Here is a 16,178-nt window from a genome sequence, read left to right on the forward strand (position 1 = left end):
AACCCGTCTTCACTGTAAACCTCAGACCTGTTAGTGACGCAGACTCTATAACAAAGAGCTGAGTAAATACACTGAGCGTCCCATCAGGGACCAAAACACACTGGGCCCCCTAGCGCTCAGTCCCCCTGTGCAGCTCTGGGACTCTGTGATCGTGGTCTGGTTCATCTTCTCCAGACCTGCAGGCAGAAACTCAGGTCCAGTCCTGCTTCGTCTGAGGGTTTGTGAGCCCACTATCCTGTACAACCAGACCAGAACCACACTGACAAAGGAGACCAGGGTCACAGAGAGGAGCTACAGACCTGCGTCAGTGTGCAGAGACCTGCAGCACTAAGACTCCAGGAGGAGCCTGAAGCCCCCTATTGTACACACGATCATGTGACCTGACGTCATGACGATGAGCTGCACCGTTAACGTGACGAACACGTTCATGCACCAATAATATCATTTATACTATTCTGTAGAATGAGACATTTTGGTACTTTTAATTAAGTAAAACTCCCAACACATACTTTGCAACAGTATTTGTGTGGTATTCGTACATGATTGGAGTACTTCCTCCACCACTCTTCAATAGAGCAGTTCAAATGTCTTTCATCGTTTAATTACCAGTTAGAGTACTTTGTGGGCACATCCCAAGTCTCTTCATTGCATCCTCGTTTCCCTCACTTGGCTCCTTTCCTTGTGTCTTAGTCCCTCCCACCAGGGATGCATGGAGAGATGCAAGGAAACCATGCGAGGAGAGAGGAGACGAGGAAACATGTTTTAAGAGACATGAGACGTCCTTTCCTCAGTTGCGTCACGTGAAGGACGTCTGTTTCTGATGACGAGGATCAGCTGATCACAGCTGATCAGCTGATCACATTTGGATCAGCTGTCAGTCGGCTTTAACAGCTGGAGGCTTTAGAGGAGTGTGTGTCTGTTCTGTTGTGGAAGATTTCTGCGTTAGTCGGGAGAAGAGTTGAGAAGTTTGCAGTCTATTCAATAAACAGTCTATAAAGAATCAGCTGTTTGTGGTTTTGTTGGCAGCAGGAGAGCGGACACAGTCAGTGTCTCAGAGGATGTGCAGAGAGCTTCTTCCAGAGATCACAGCTCATGGTATTCATGCACACAACAGGAAGTAACACATGAGACACAAAGCAGAAGTCTGTGAGGTGATGCCAGCTGGAGAACTGAACCTTTGTTTCAGTTTTCTCACAAACTGAAGTTGATAAACAGGAAGCAGATATTTCTGTTTCAGACAGTTCACTAAAGAGCAGACGTGTGCTCTCCACTGTAAACACATTATACTTCATACATGTGTTTACCATTACAGTTCACATGATCACTGGACTCATAACAGTAACTCATAACTCTGAATGATCAGCCTCACGTCACTGAATGAACTGATGATCAATGATGTAAAGATCTCTGACTTTCATCCTTTCATCATGAAGTTATTAAACCAGACGGTGAATCAGAAAAGAGATCAAATATAAACTAGAGTTTAATCTGATCTTCACTCTGCTGTTAAACTCAGTCATCAGCTGCAGCGTCCAATCACATGATGAACACTGAGGGTAATGACAATTAATGACAATTAAGAGACTTGGCATGTACCCTCCGAGGAGCCATGAGCGAGGAACCACGAGAACAGACTTCCAGGAAGTGTTTTAACGGTGGACACGCCCCCTCATCGTTCATCTGTCATGTGATTGGACGCTGCAGCCGATCGGACTGATCAACATGTAAACAGTGAAGATCAGATTAAACTCTAGTTTATATTTGATCTGTTCTCTGGTTTAAATAGATGTTCATTGTAGTCTGAACAACAAAAGAACCACAAACAACTTCCTTCATTTATTAAAGATTAGTGTTTTCATGATGTTTCCTCAGTAACTTCATGATGAAAGGATGAAAGTGAGAGATCTTTACATCATTGATCATCATCTCATTCAATCACTGAGGATCATTCAGAGTTTCATGAGTTTCATCATTTAAGAGAAACAATCATCATGTTCTGGTTATTTCATGATGACGTCACAGTCACAGTTTAACGTACAGACGCAAATAATCATAAATGAGACGAAAACATTCCACCGTAGAGATGATCCTGATCTCATGAACACAGTTTAACAGACTACAGAGACGATCACTGTGTGTTTATGAGTTATTAGTGTTATTAGTTACTATTATTAGTCCAGAGATCATGAGAACAGACTCAAACTCCTCTAAAGTCTCTCCAGCTGTTAAAGCGACTGACAGCTGATCCAGATGTGATCAGCTGATCCTGATCAGCTGATCCTCGTCATCAGGAACGGACGTCGCTTCACGTGACGCAACTGAGGAAAGGACTGTTCCCTTGTTTCCTCTCTCCTCGCATGGTTTCCTTGCTTCTCTCCATGCATCCCTGGTCGGAGGGACTAAGACGCAAGGAAAGGAGCCAAGTGAGGGAAACGAGGATGCAATTAAGAGACTTGGGATGTACCCTAAGTGTATGTTATGTACGTTGTTTACGTTATTTATTCACCACTTCCGCTTCCTATGTGACGTCATTACGCTCCCTGCGTGCTGCCCGTGGAGGCGGAGTCAGAGCCCGTGTTGTTTGTGATGGTAGAAACGTCGCTTCTTGTTTAAATCGTGTTTCTGTGTAAAATAACGTCCGTTAGGAAACATTTAACACCGGCTCTGACCCGGGACCTACACCGTAAACTACCCGCTGAACCGGAACCATGTCTGCGGGCTCCGGGAACAGAAACACGAACACGGAACCGTGGGGAAGCTTCGATGACAACCTCGTCCAGGTGAGCTAACATGCTAACATGCTAACTAGCCTTCTACCGGGAGAACGAACCTGTCGGTTTCCAAACTGCTGGTTCCTCCTGCGCATGCGTGCGTTGAGTTCACTGTCACCAGATTCCTCACATGCACGAGTTTAACTAGCATACGTTAGCCAAGATAAGCTAACCAGCTGAGCAGGTAAACATACATGCATGACGTCATGGTTACGTTACACGGAAACCCTTTGAACCAATGACTGCTCTGTTCAGCTGGAACAGGAAGTAGAACGCTTCACGGGTTTCTAGGTGCATGCCAAGTCTCTTCATTGCATCCTCGTTTCCCTCACTTGGCTCCTTTCCTTGCGTCTTAGTCCCTCCCATCAGGGATGCATGGAGAGAAGCAAGGAAACCATGCGAGGAGAGAGGAAACAAGGAAACATGTTGTAAGAGACATGAGACGTCCTTTCCTCAGTTATGTCACGTGAAGCGAGGTCTGTTCCTGATGACGAGGATCAGCTGATCACATCTGGATCAGCTGATCACATCTGGATCAGCTGATCACATCTGGATCAGCTGTCAGTCGGCTTTAACAGCTGGAGAGACTTTAGAGGAGTTTGTGTCTGTTCACATGATCACTTAATAATAGTAACTAATACAATATATATATAAAATAACTTTTATTATGTTTATTATGAAACAATTAAAGTCAGAGATAAGTGTTGCGTCTCTCCAGATCTCTGACTTTCATCCTTTCATCATGAAGTTATTGAGGAAACATCATGAAAACACAAATCTTTAATAAATGAAGGAAGTTGTTTGTGGTTCTTTTGTTGTTCAGACTACAATGAACATCTATTTAAACCAGAGAACAGATCAAATATAAACTAGAGTTTAATCTGATCCGTCTTCACTGTTTACATGTTGATCAGTCCGATCGGCTGCAGCGTCCAATCACATGGCAGATGAATGATGAGGGGGCGTGTCCACCGTTAAAACACTTCCTGGAAGTCTGTTCTCGTGGTTCCTGGTCTTCTTTACACAGACCAGGTCCTGGTTTGTGCAAAAGGGACCAGGACCTCGTCCTCTTCACACAGACCAGGTCCTGGTCCCCTTTACACAAACCATATATATATATGTGTGTGTGTGTGTGTGTGTGTGTGTGTATATATATATATATATATATATATATATATATACTGTATATTTGTATACGTACCCCGTGTGAGCAGGGCGGAGGCTCTGCAGTCATCGACATGGAGAACATGGACGACACGTCTGGCTCCAGCTTCGAGGACATGGGGGAGATGCACCAGAGGATGAAGGAGGAGGAGGAGGTCACGGAGGAGGCCGCCGCCACCGAGGACGACAACGCAGAGGACGGAGAGTTCCTGGGCATGAAGGGGTTAAAGGGCCAGCTGGGCCGACAGGTGGCCGACGAGGTGAGTCCAGAATGTGAACGGGGGGGAGGAGCCTCCTCACTCACCTGAGCTCACCTGTATTCAATCAGTCCGAACACTGAAGCGAGTTCAGACGGAAGAGACAGATTCGAGAGTCGCGCTTGCTTTTAACAAATGCCTGTCCTCAGGTAATAAGACCGGTGGGGGGTCCCTTTTGGCCAGGGAGGGGCCAGCATTACGTTTTGGCTGGAGCTGGGAGGTGTGGTCCCCTCTCTTGGAGCCTCATCAGCACCCAGATCAGGCCTCTTACTGAAAGAAAACCAACATGGATGCTCCTTTGTTTGAAAGCACATGTGAGGGTCTTAGTCAGCCATGAGACCAGTCAGACTCCAACAGATATAATATATAATATATAATATACTAAATATTCAAAGCATCCGGAACATCTTGTATCACATGGTCCAGGTGAGGAAGGTCCACACCTCTACAGGTAGACTAGAGGATCACCTCTACAGGTAGACTAGAGGATCACCTCTACAGGTAGACTAGAGGATCACCTCCACAGGTAGACTAGAGGATCACCTCCACAGGTAGACTAGAGGATCACATGTACAGGTAGACTAGAGGATCACCTGTACAGGTAGACTAGAGGATCACATGTACAGGTAGACTAGAGGATCACCTGTACAGGTAGACTAGAGGATCACATGTACAGGTAGACTAGAGGATCACCTGTACAGGTAGACTAGAGGATCACCTGTACAGGTAGACTAGAGGATCACCTCCACAGGTAGACTAGAGGATCACCTCCACAGGTAGACTAGAGGATCACATGTACAGGTAGACTAGAGGATCACCTCCACAGGTAGACTAGAGGATCACCTCCACAGGTAGACTAGAGGATCACCTCCACAGGTAGACTAGAGGATCACCTGTACAGGTAGACTAGAGGATCACATGTACAGGTAGACTAGAGGATCACATGTACAGGTAGACTAGAGGATCACATGTACAGGTAGACTAGAGGATCACCTCCACAGGTAGACTAGAGGATCACCTGTACAGGTAGACTAGAGGATCACATGTACAGGTAGACTAGAGGATCACATGTACAGGTAGACTAGAGGATCACCTGTACAGGTAGACTAGAGGATCACATGTACAGGTAGACTAGAGGATCACCTGTACAGGTAGACTAGAGGATCACCTGTACAGGTAGACTAGAGGATCACCTCCACAGGTAGACTAGAGGATCACCTCCACAGGTAGACTAGAGGATCACATGTACAGGTAGACTAGAGGATCACCTCCACAGGTAGACTAGAGGATCACCTCCACAGGTAGACTAGAGGATCACCTCCACAGGTAGACTAGAGGATCACCTGTACAGGTAGACTAGAGGATCACCTGTACAGGTAGACTAGAGGATCACCTGTACAGGTAGACTAGAGGATCACCTGTACAGGTAGACTAGAGGATCACCTCCACAGGTAGACTAGAGGATCACCTCTACAGGTAGACTAGAGGATCACCTCTACAGGTAGACTAGAGGATCACCTCCACAGGTAGACTAGAGGATCACATGTACAGGTAGACTAGAGGATCACCTCCACAGGTAGACTAGAGGATCACCTCCACAGGTAGACTAGAGGATCACCTCCACAGGTAGACTAGAGGATCACATGTACAGGTAGACTAGAGGATCACCTGTACAGGTAGACGAGAGGATCACCTCCACAGGTAGACTAGAGGATCACCTCCACAGGTAGACTAGAGGATCACATGTACAGGTAGACTAGAGGATCACCTCCACAGGTAGACTAGAGGATCACCTCCACAGGTAGACTAGAGGATCACCTCCACAGGTAGACTAGAGGATCACCTCCACAGGTAGACTAGAGGATCACCTCCACAGGTAGACTAGAGGATCACCTGTACAGGTAGACTAGAGGATCACATGTACAGGTAGACTAGAGGATCACCTCCACAGGTAGACTAGAGGATCACATGTACAGGTAGACTAGAGGATCACCTCTACAGGTAGACTAGAGGATCACCTCCACAGGTAGACTAGAGGATCACCTCCACAGGTAGACTAGAGGATCACCTGTACAGGTAGACTAGAGGATCACATGTACAGGTAGACTAGAGGATCACCTCCACAGGTAGACTAGAGGATCACATGTACAGGTAGACTAGAGGATCACCTCCACAGGTAGACTAGAGGATCACCTGTACAGGTAGACTAGAGGATCACCTCCACAGGTAGACTAGAGGATCACATGTACAGGCATTCAGGTGTGTCTCTCTTACCTGTTCAGGTGTGGCAGGCAGGTAAGCGTCAGGCCTCCAGAGCCTTCAACCTGTACGCCAACATCGACATCCTGCGGCCTTACTTTGACGTGGAGCCGGTTCAGGTGCGCAGCAGGTAGGAACCTTCACTTCCTGTTTCCTGTTAGCTGTTTCCTGCTCAGTGGGATGCTAACGGATGTTACCTGTCTCCTCTCAGGCTGATGGAGTCCATGATACCTGTCCGCATGATCAACTTCCCCCAGGTACACCCTCCTACTTCCTGTCTCTCTCTCACAGAAACATCACACCAGCTCCAGATTTTCACAATAAGAGCTTCAGTCCTGACCGTGTGTTCTTCCTGTAGAAGATCGCAGGTGAGCTGTACGGACCTCTGATGCTGGTCTTCACTCTGGTTGCGATTCTACTGCACGGAATGAAGACGTCAGACACCGTGATCGTAAGAACACACACGCACACAGGGACACACACATATATATACACACACACACACACACCAGTGTTTCCCATTGATAAGCATTGATAATGACCTGTCTCTCTCTCCCTGTCTGTCAGAGAGAGGGGACCCTGATGGGAACAGCTATAGGAACGTGTTTTGGTTACTGGCTCGGTGTTTCCTCCTTCATCTACTTCCTGGCGTATCTGGTGAACGCTCAGATCACCATGCTGCAGATGCTCTCCCTGCTGGTCAGTGACTGCAAGTACTGCAAGTACTGCAAGTACTGCGAGTACATGTAGCAGTTGTGTTTTGATTCAGGCACACGTTATGTCTCTTTAGCTCCAACCAGCCGTTTATTCACAGGACGGCATATATGAAGGTAAATCACCGTTAAAATCCCAGAGCAGATGAGATCCATGCGCGTATTTTATATATATCCGCTTTATCCAAAGACGAGCATTGTGACCAATCAGATGTAGCGACACGATGGAGACTGGCTCCGCCCACTTACTGTCAACAAGAAAAACTACTCGAGAGCGAGCAGGTTCAAGCTTCTCGAGCGACTTTTGCTCGTGGAGTGATGTAAAAGCGCTCATCAAAGTAAAATACGAGCGCTTGGATCTCATCTGCTCTGGGATTTTGACGGTGATTTGCCTTCATAGCATATTTGTAGCACATCTGGTTTCTCAGCCAAAGTAAAGAAACAGATGCTTAAGCTAGCTGCTGTTAGCATGTTACTAATGCTAAATAAAGTTATCGGTATAAAGCATTTGTTCTAGAAATGATAGATCGAAACACAATTCTACGAACAAAAAGGAACTGTTCCCATGATGCTTTGAGGGATTAAATAGGAAGTATAATTTGTGCTTTGTAGTCTTTTCATTGGATCACTTGTGTGACATCACGTCCTCTCTCCTGTCGTCAGGGTTATGGTCTGTTTGGTCACTGCGTCGTCCTCTTCGTCACCTACAACATCCACTTCCACTTCCTGTTCTACGTCCTCTGGCTGCTGTGTGGAGGACTGTCCACTCTGCGCATGGTGAGGACTGCGTTTCCCAGCAGCCTCTTGTCCCTCAGCCGCTCACTAACCCGCCTCCTGTTTCTTGTCCTCCGTCAGGTAGCGGCTCTGCTGTCCCGTACGGTGGGTCAGACTCCTCGTCTCCTCCTCTGTGGAACTCTGTCTGTCCTCCACATGCTCTTCCTGCTCTACCTTCACTTCGCCTACCACAAGATCGTAGCAGGTGAGACATGTCCTCTCCTAGACCCGTCCTGGTCTAGTGTCTGAGCGAGACCTCCTCATGTCCTCTCCTAGACCCGTCCTGGTCTAGTGTCTGAGCGAGACCTCCCGTCCTGGTCTAGTGTCTGAGCGAGACCTCCCGTCCTGGTCTAGAGTCTGAGCTAGACCTCCTCATGTCCTCTCCTAGACCCGTCCTGGTCTAGTGTCTGAGCGAGACCTCCTCATGTCCTCTCCTAGACCCGTCCTGGTCTAGTGTCTGAGCTAGACCTCCTCATGTCCTCTCCTAGACCCGTCCTGGTCTAGTGTCTGAGCGAGACCTCCCGTCCTGGTCTAGTGTCTGAGCGAGACCTCCCGTCCTGGTCTAGTTTCAGAGCGAGACCTCCCGTCCTGGTCTAGTTTCAGAGCGAGACCTCCCGTCCTGGTCTAGTGTCTGAGCGAGACCTCCCGTCCTGGTCTAGTTTCAGAGCGAGACCTTCTGTCCTGGTCTAGTTTCAGAGCGAGACCTCCCGTCCTGGTCTAGTTTCAGAGCGAGACCTCCCGTCCTGGTCTAGTTTCAGAGCGAGACCTCCCGTCCTGGTCTAGTTTCAGAGCGAGACCTCCCGTCCTGGTCTAGTTTCAGAGCGAGACCTCCCGTCCTGGTCTAGTTTCAGAGCGAGACCTCCCGTCCTGGTCTAGTTTCAGAGCGAGACCTCCCGTCCTGGTCTAGTTTCAGAGCGAGACCTCCCGTCCTGGTCTAGTTTCAGAGCGAGACCTTCTGTCCTGGTCTAGTTTCAGAGCGAGACCTCCTGTCCTGGTCTAGTTTCAGAGCGAGACCTTCTGTCCTGGTCTAGTTTCAGAGCGAGACCTCCTGTCCTGGTCTAGTTTCAGAGCGAGACCTCCTGTCCTGGTCTAGTTTCAGAGCGAGACCTTCTGTCCTGGTCTAGTGTCTGAGCGAGACCTCCTGTCCTGGTCTAGTTTCAGAGCGAGACCTCCTGTCCTGGTCTAGTTTCAGAGCGAGACCTCCTGTCCTGGTCTAGTTTCAGAGCGAGACCTCCTGTCCTGGTCTAGTTTCAGAGCGAGACCTCCTGTCCTGGTCTAGTGTCTGAGCGAGACCTCCTGTCCTGGTCTAGTTTCAGAGCGAGACCTCCTGTCCTGGTCTAGTTTCAGAGCGAGACCTCCTGTCCTGGTCTAGTTTCAGAGCGAGACCTCCTGTCCTGGTCTAGTTTCAGAGCGAGACCTTCTGTCCTGGTCTAGTGTCTGAGCGAGACCTTCCGTTTTGTGGTTTCAGGTCTCTTGGACTCTCTTGAAGGACCCAACATGGCTCCCATGCAGCGGGTGGCCAGAGACGTGCCTGAGCTGACCCTGAATGCCTCCATGAGGAGCCTGGGGCCCCTGCTGAGGGCCCAGTGAACGTCTTCATGTACATTTTAAATCTTTCTGTAAAGTTTAATGTTTGAAGATGTATTTATAGTTTCTGAACAGAGACTCAAATAAACTGCTTTACTTTGAATAAACGTTTACAAACTGATTTGTTTCTATTCAAGTTCTTCTCTTTGTATTTATTATATATATATATTTATATGAATTATATATATATATATATTTATTATATATATATATATATATATTTATTATATATATATATATATTTATTATATATATATATATATATATATATTTATTATATATATATATATATATAATAAATATATATATATATATTTATTATATATATATATATATATATATATATATATATAATAAATATATATATATACTTGATTCAGGATAAAATATATCAAATGAATGAAAGTGATTTAAAGGAACGTTGTCTCATTACGGAGGATCTGTTACATATTATAGTATATTATATTATAACAGAGTACTAATCAACTAATTAATACTTTAACATAATAATATATTTTTTGCCCAAAGTGGAGCCTGTCAGGTTGTTCCTTCAAGGTGCTCCAATCAGAGCAGAGAAAGAACCTGTGAGACTACGCTCAGGTCAGGTTTAACACACAATTACTGCTTTTATTACAATAAACTGTAAATAAAAGTGAAATAAGGTACAAATGAAAATATAGCCTTATCTGTGAATGATATGCTTCAGCAGTCTTCATGTAATATATTATAATATATATTAGGGTTAATACAGCGTCTGACGTCACCGCGCAGAGCCTTGTTTACTTCCAGCGCGGGAAGCAGCGGCAGGAAGTAAAGAGAGAGAGAGAGAGAGAGAGAGAGAGAGAGAGAGAGAGAGAGAGAGAGAGAGAGAGAGAGAGAGAGAGAGAGAACAGACAGACGGAGAGATGAAGGTGTATTTCTGCGGGAGTATCCGCGGCGGCAGAGATGACGTACACATTTACCGGAGGATCGTTCAGAAGCTGCAGAGCTACGGGAGCGTGCTGACCGAGCACGTGGGCAGCACCGAGATCAGCGAAAGAGGTGACACGCACACACACACACTCTCTCTCTCACACACACACGCACACACAGACACACGCTCTCTCACACACACACGCACACACACACACTCTCTCTCTCACACACACACGCACACACAGACACACGCTCTCTCACGCACACAGACACACACTCTCTTTCACACAACACACGCACACACAGACACACGCTCTCTCACACACACACGCACACACAGACACACGCTCTCTCACGCACACAGACACACAGACACACTCTCTCTCACGCACACAGACACACACTCTCTTTCACACAACACACGCACACACAGACACACGCACACACACAGAGACACAGTCCAATGATTAACTGAGCTGATCTAATGTTATTGTTGTTATTATTATTGTTTCAGTATCAGTTGTATCAGTTGAATGATTGACGTCACTGAAGTGCTGTGCTGTGATTGGACAGGAGAGGACGCCGGATCAGGAGGAGATCGAATCATTCATGACCGAGATGTAGACTGGCTCCAACAGAGTGATGGTGATCAACCAATACATCAATAGAGTGATCAATACATCAATATAGTGATCAATACATCAATATAGTGATCAATACATCAATAGAGTGATCAATACATCAATAGAGTGATCAATACATCAATAGAGTGATCAATACATCAATAGAGTGATAGGTAGATCAGGAGCAGGTAGATCAGAGATCTTTTGCTTGATTCCGATCTTGACTTTCTTTGTTTATCTGAGACTTGGCTCCACAAAAATATAAGCTATAACATGAAGTATATAAGTTATAACATGAAGTATAAAAGCTATAACATGAAGTATATAAGTTATAACATGAAGTATATAAGTTATAACATTAAGTATAAAAGCTATAAAATGAAGTATATGTTATAACATTAAGTACATAAGTTATAACATTAAGTACATAAGTTATAACATTAAGTATATAAGTTATAACATTAAGTATAAAAATATATGTTATAACATTAAGTATATAAGTTATAACATGAAGTATATAAGCTATAACATGAAGTATATAAGTTACAACATTAAGTATATAAGCTATAACATTAAGTATATAAGTTACAACATTAAGTATATAAGCTATAACATTAAGTATATAAGTTATAACATTAAGTATAAAAATATATAAGTTATAACATGAAGTATAAAAGCTATAACATGAAGTATATAAGCTATAACATGAAGTATATAAGCTATAACATTAAGTATAAAAGCTATAACATGAAGTATATAAGTTATAACATGAAGTATATAAGTTATAACATTAAGTACATAAGCTATAACATTAAGTATATAAGCTATAACATTAAGTATAAAAGCTATAACATGAAGTATATAAGCTATAACATTAAGTATATAAGTTATAACATTAAGTATAAAAGCTATAACATGAAGTATATGTTATAACATTAAGTATAAAAATATATAAGTTATAACATGAAGTATATAAGCTATAACATGAAGTATATAAGCTATAACATTAAGTATAAAAGCTATAACATTAAGTATAAAAGCTATAAAATGAAGTATATGTTATAACATTAAGTACATAAGTTATAACATTAAGTACATAAGTTATAACATTAAGTATACAAGTTATAACATGAAGTATAAAAGCTATAACATGAAGTATATAAGTTATAACATGAAGTATAAAAGCTATAACATGAAGTATATAAGTTATAACATGAAGTATAAAAGCTATGACATGAAGTATATAAGTTATAACATGAAGTATATAAGTTATAACATTAAGTACATAAGCTATAACATTAAGTATATAAGCTATAACATTAAGTATATAAGCTATAACATTAAGTATAAAAGCTATAACATTAAGTATAAAAGCTATAACATGAAGTACATAAGTCACCTGTCTGTCTATATTTAATATACTCTGCGTGCTTTATGTTTTGTTATATACATATATATATATATAGTAGATCACCGTGACCTCTGACCTCTGACCTTTGTTTCAGTGGTCGTTGCCGAGGTAACTAACCCGTCTCTGGGCGTTGGTTACGAACTCGGCAGAGCCGTCGCCATGGAGACGAAGAAAATCCTCTGTTTATTCAGACCGTCGTCAGGACGACGTGAGGACACTTCATGTTTCCTCTTTCTTCTCTTCTCTTCTTCCTTCCTTCCTCCCTTCTTCCTCCTCCCTTCTTTCTTCCTTCTTTCCTACCTTCTTTCCTTCTTCCTCCTTCGTTATTCCTCCCTTCTTCCTCCCTCCCTTCTTCCTCCCTTCCTTTGTTATTCCTCCCTTCTTCATCCCTTCCTTTGTTATTCCTCCCTTCTTCATCCCTTCCTTTGTTATTCCTCCCTTCTTCATCCCTTCCTTCGTTATTCCTCCCTTCTTCCTTCCTTCAGAGACTTCGGCTGCATCCCATTTCCCTCTGTTTTTCATCACGCTGACGTCTCAGCTCCTCCTCACGAGGAGGACACGAGGACACAGGACGTGTGATGAAAAACATAACAACAACAACAACAACCTACTATAAATAATAATCTTTTGATCACTTCCTGTCTCAGGTCTGTCGGCGATGATTCGCGGCGCCGATGGCGGCGATCAGTTCGTGGTTAAAGATTACAGAGAAGAGGAAGTGGAGCAGGTTCTGGAAGAGTTCTTCATCCACCTGAAGAGAACCTGATGAACCAAATAAAGGCTCTTAATCTGAAAACTACTTCCTGTTTGAATCATTTTAACAGTGAATTTACTGTGAAAGGTTCTGGTTCTCATGGTTCTACAGAGACCTGTGTGTGGTCTGTTCAGAAGATCGTTATGGTTCCAAAAGAACCCTGGAGAACCTGAAGGAACCAGAAGAGGAGGGTTCTTTAAGACCAGATGATTGACAGACAGACACACAAACACTGTTAGCCAGCTAACCAGCGAATATTAACATGTTACATCACATTACAGTCATTTAGCAGACTAACAATTCACATTCTATCACCGTAGACACAGCTACGGAGACATTGTGGGGTTAAGTGTTAATAACGTGTAATTAACATTAAATCAGCGGTTATAAAGGATGAGACGTTAATAACATGTAATTAACATTAAATCAGTGGGTATAAATAAGATGTTAATAACATGTAATTAACATTAAATCAGCGGGTATAAATAATAAGATGTTAATAACATGTAATTAACATTAAATCAGCTGGTATAAATAATAAGACGTTAATAACATGTAATTAACATTAAATCAGCGGGTATAAACAATAAGATGTTAATAACATGTAATTAACATTAAATCAGCGGTTATAAATAATAAGATGTTAATAACATGTAATTAGCATTAAATCAGTGGGTATAAACAATAAGATGTTAATAACATGTAATTAACATTAAATCAGTGGTTATAAATAATAAGATGTTAACATGTAATTAACATTAAATCAGTGGGTATAAATAATAAGATGTTAATAACATGTAATTAACATTAAATCAGCGGGTATAAACGATAAGACGTTAATAACGTGTAATTAACATTAAATCAGCGGGTATAAACAATAAGATGTTAATAACATGTAATTAACATTAAATCAGCGGTTATAAATAATAAGATGTTAATAACGTGTAATTAACATTAAATCAGCGGGTATAAATAATAAGACGTTAATAACGTGTAATTAACATTAAATCAGCGGGTATAAATAATAAGACGTTAATAACGTGTAATTAACATTAAATCAGCGGGTATAAACAATAAGATGTTAATAACATGTAATTAACATTAAATCAGCGGTTATAAATAATAACATGTTAATAACATGTAATTAACATTAAATCAGCGGGTATAAACAATAAGATGTTAATAACATGTAATTAACATTAAATCAGTGGGTATAAATAATAAGACGTTAATAACGTGTAATTAACATTAAATCAGCGGGTATAAACAATAAGATGTTAATAACATGTAATTAACATTAAATCAGCGGTTATGAATAATAAGATGTTAATAACATGTAATTAACATTAAATCAGCGGTTATAAATAATAAGATGTTAACGTGTAATTAACATTAAATCAGCGGGTATAAATAATAAGATGTTAATAACATGTAATTAACATTAAATCAGTGGGTATAAACAATAAGATGTTAATAACATGTAATTAACATTAAATCAGCGGTTATAAATAATAAGATGTTAACATGTAATTAACATTAAATCAGTGGGTATAAATAATAAGATGTTAATAACATGTAATTAACATTAAATCAGCGGGTATAAACGATAAGACGTTAATAACATGTAATTAACATTAAATCAGTGGGTATAAATAATAAGACGTTAATAATGTGTAATTAACATTAAATCAGCAGTTATAAATAATAAGATGTTAATAACATGTAATTAACATTAAATCAGCGGTTATAAATAATAAGATGTTAATAACATGTAATTAACATTAAATCAGTGGGTATAAATAATAAGATGTTAATAACGTGTAATTAACATTAAATCAGCAGTTATAAATAATAAGATGTTAATAACATGTAATTAACATTAAATCAGTGGGTATAAACAATAAGATGTTAATAACATGTAATTAACATTAAATCAGCGGGTATAAACAATAAGATGTTAATAACATGTAATTAACATTAAATCAGTGGGTATAAACTGTTTGAGAAATAAAAATAAAGATGAGGCAAAAGAACAGTAGAAGAAGAGTGTTTGACTTTCACTGAGACGAATGTCTCCAATTATATTCATGAAGAAGTCATTAAAGTTTCACAAGTCCAGATGTAAAGTCTATTTATACCCAGAGTTCAACACACACACACACACACACACACACACACACACACACACACACACACACACACACACACACACACACACACACACACACACACACACACACACACACACACACACACACACACCCTGTTCTGTCCTTGTGTCTCCTGAACATCCGACGACTCGTATGAAATATTAAACACTTAGATTCTCTTTCTCTCAAACAAACACACACACACACACACACACACACGCACACAAAAACAGAAGCGCACACACACACACACACACACACACACTAAAGTATTAGCGACCCATTTCTGACGGTATTAAAACGTTAATATTTAATGGCAGCCGCTTGTTCTTCTAATAATTACAGCTGAGGATAGAAGAAGAAGAAAAGGAGGAGGAGGAGGAGGAGGATGATGCAGGGTATGCTTTAGGGCGGGGCTACACGGTGATTGACAGGTCGCTGCCTGTAGCAGTCCGTCTCCAGCTCCACCCACTCATGGTCACTCCTGGCTCCAAAAACCAAGATGGCGGCGACTTAAACGCCAAGCTGGAGGCTTCAAAACATCAACAAACCGGTGGACGACTTCTTCTGATTTACTCTTTAAATTACTTTAAAAACATCCTCCATCATATCTGTTAGCCCTGTTAGCATAGCGCCATCCAAATAAAGCTAAAGAGAGAGTTATACCAGAACATCTTTAGGCTAGCTTAGCACAGAGACTGTTAGCCCTGTTAGCATAGCGCCATCCAAATAAAGCTAAAGAGAGAGTTATACTAGAACATCTTTAGGCTAGCTTAGCACAGAGACTGTTAGCCCTGTTA

The 16,178-nt window shown here is 41.9% G+C and overlaps 2 protein-coding genes across 2 annotated transcripts; both read left to right on the forward strand.

Moving 5' to 3' along the window:
- The first annotated feature begins 2,552 nt into the window (after positions 1-2,552).
- On the forward strand, positions 2,553-9,646 carry yipf3 (Yip1 domain family, member 3). Its single transcript, XM_079168433.1, has 9 exons — positions 2,553-2,780; positions 3,986-4,195; positions 6,475-6,581; positions 6,663-6,708; positions 6,810-6,902; positions 7,019-7,150; positions 7,828-7,941; positions 8,020-8,143; positions 9,407-9,646. Exons 1-9 carry the CDS (start codon positions 2,709-2,711, stop codon positions 9,526-9,528), a joined length of 1,020 nt encoding a protein of 339 aa, XP_079024559.1. The 5' UTR covers positions 2,553-2,708; the 3' UTR covers positions 9,529-9,646.
- Positions 9,647-10,351: 705 nt separating this feature from the next.
- Positions 10,352-13,261, forward strand: dnph1 (2'-deoxynucleoside 5'-phosphate N-hydrolase 1). Its single transcript, XM_079168705.1, has 4 exons — positions 10,352-10,566; positions 11,014-11,085; positions 12,569-12,682; positions 13,122-13,261. Exons 1-4 carry the CDS (start codon positions 10,431-10,433, stop codon positions 13,238-13,240), a joined length of 441 nt encoding a protein of 146 aa, XP_079024831.1. The 5' UTR covers positions 10,352-10,430; the 3' UTR covers positions 13,241-13,261.
- The last annotated feature ends 2,917 nt before the right edge of the window (positions 13,262-16,178 follow it).

The sequence above is a fragment of the Pholis gunnellus genome, assembly GCF_910591455.1.
Source record: "Pholis gunnellus genome assembly, chromosome: 11".
NCBI classification, from domain to species: Eukaryota; Metazoa; Chordata; class Actinopteri; order Perciformes; family Pholidae; genus Pholis; species Pholis gunnellus.

What these genes read in the sequence shown, in the direction of transcription:
- dnph1 (XM_079168705.1), top strand. Translation starts at nt 10,431, where the DNA reads ATGAAGGTGTATTTCTGCGGGAGTATCCGCGGCGGCAGAGATGACGTA. An exon ending in CTGGCTCCAACAGAGTGATG is followed by an intron (nt 11,086 to 12,568) that starts GTGATCAACCAA and finishes CCTTTGTTTCAG; the next exon opens with TGGTCGTTGCCGAGGTAACT. An exon ending in CAGACCGTCGTCAGGACGAC is followed by an intron (nt 12,683 to 13,121) that starts GTGAGGACACTT and finishes TTCCTGTCTCAG; the next exon opens with GTCTGTCGGCGATGATTCGC.
- yipf3 (XM_079168433.1), top strand. Translation starts at nt 2,709, where the DNA reads ATGTCTGCGGGCTCCGGGAACAGAAACACGAACACGGAACCGTGGGGA. An exon ending in GCATGATCAACTTCCCCCAG is followed by an intron (nt 6,709 to 6,809) that starts GTACACCCTCCT and finishes TTCTTCCTGTAG; the next exon opens with AAGATCGCAGGTGAGCTGTA. An exon ending in AGACGTCAGACACCGTGATC is followed by an intron (nt 6,903 to 7,018) that starts GTAAGAACACAC and finishes CCTGTCTGTCAG; the next exon opens with AGAGAGGGGACCCTGATGGG.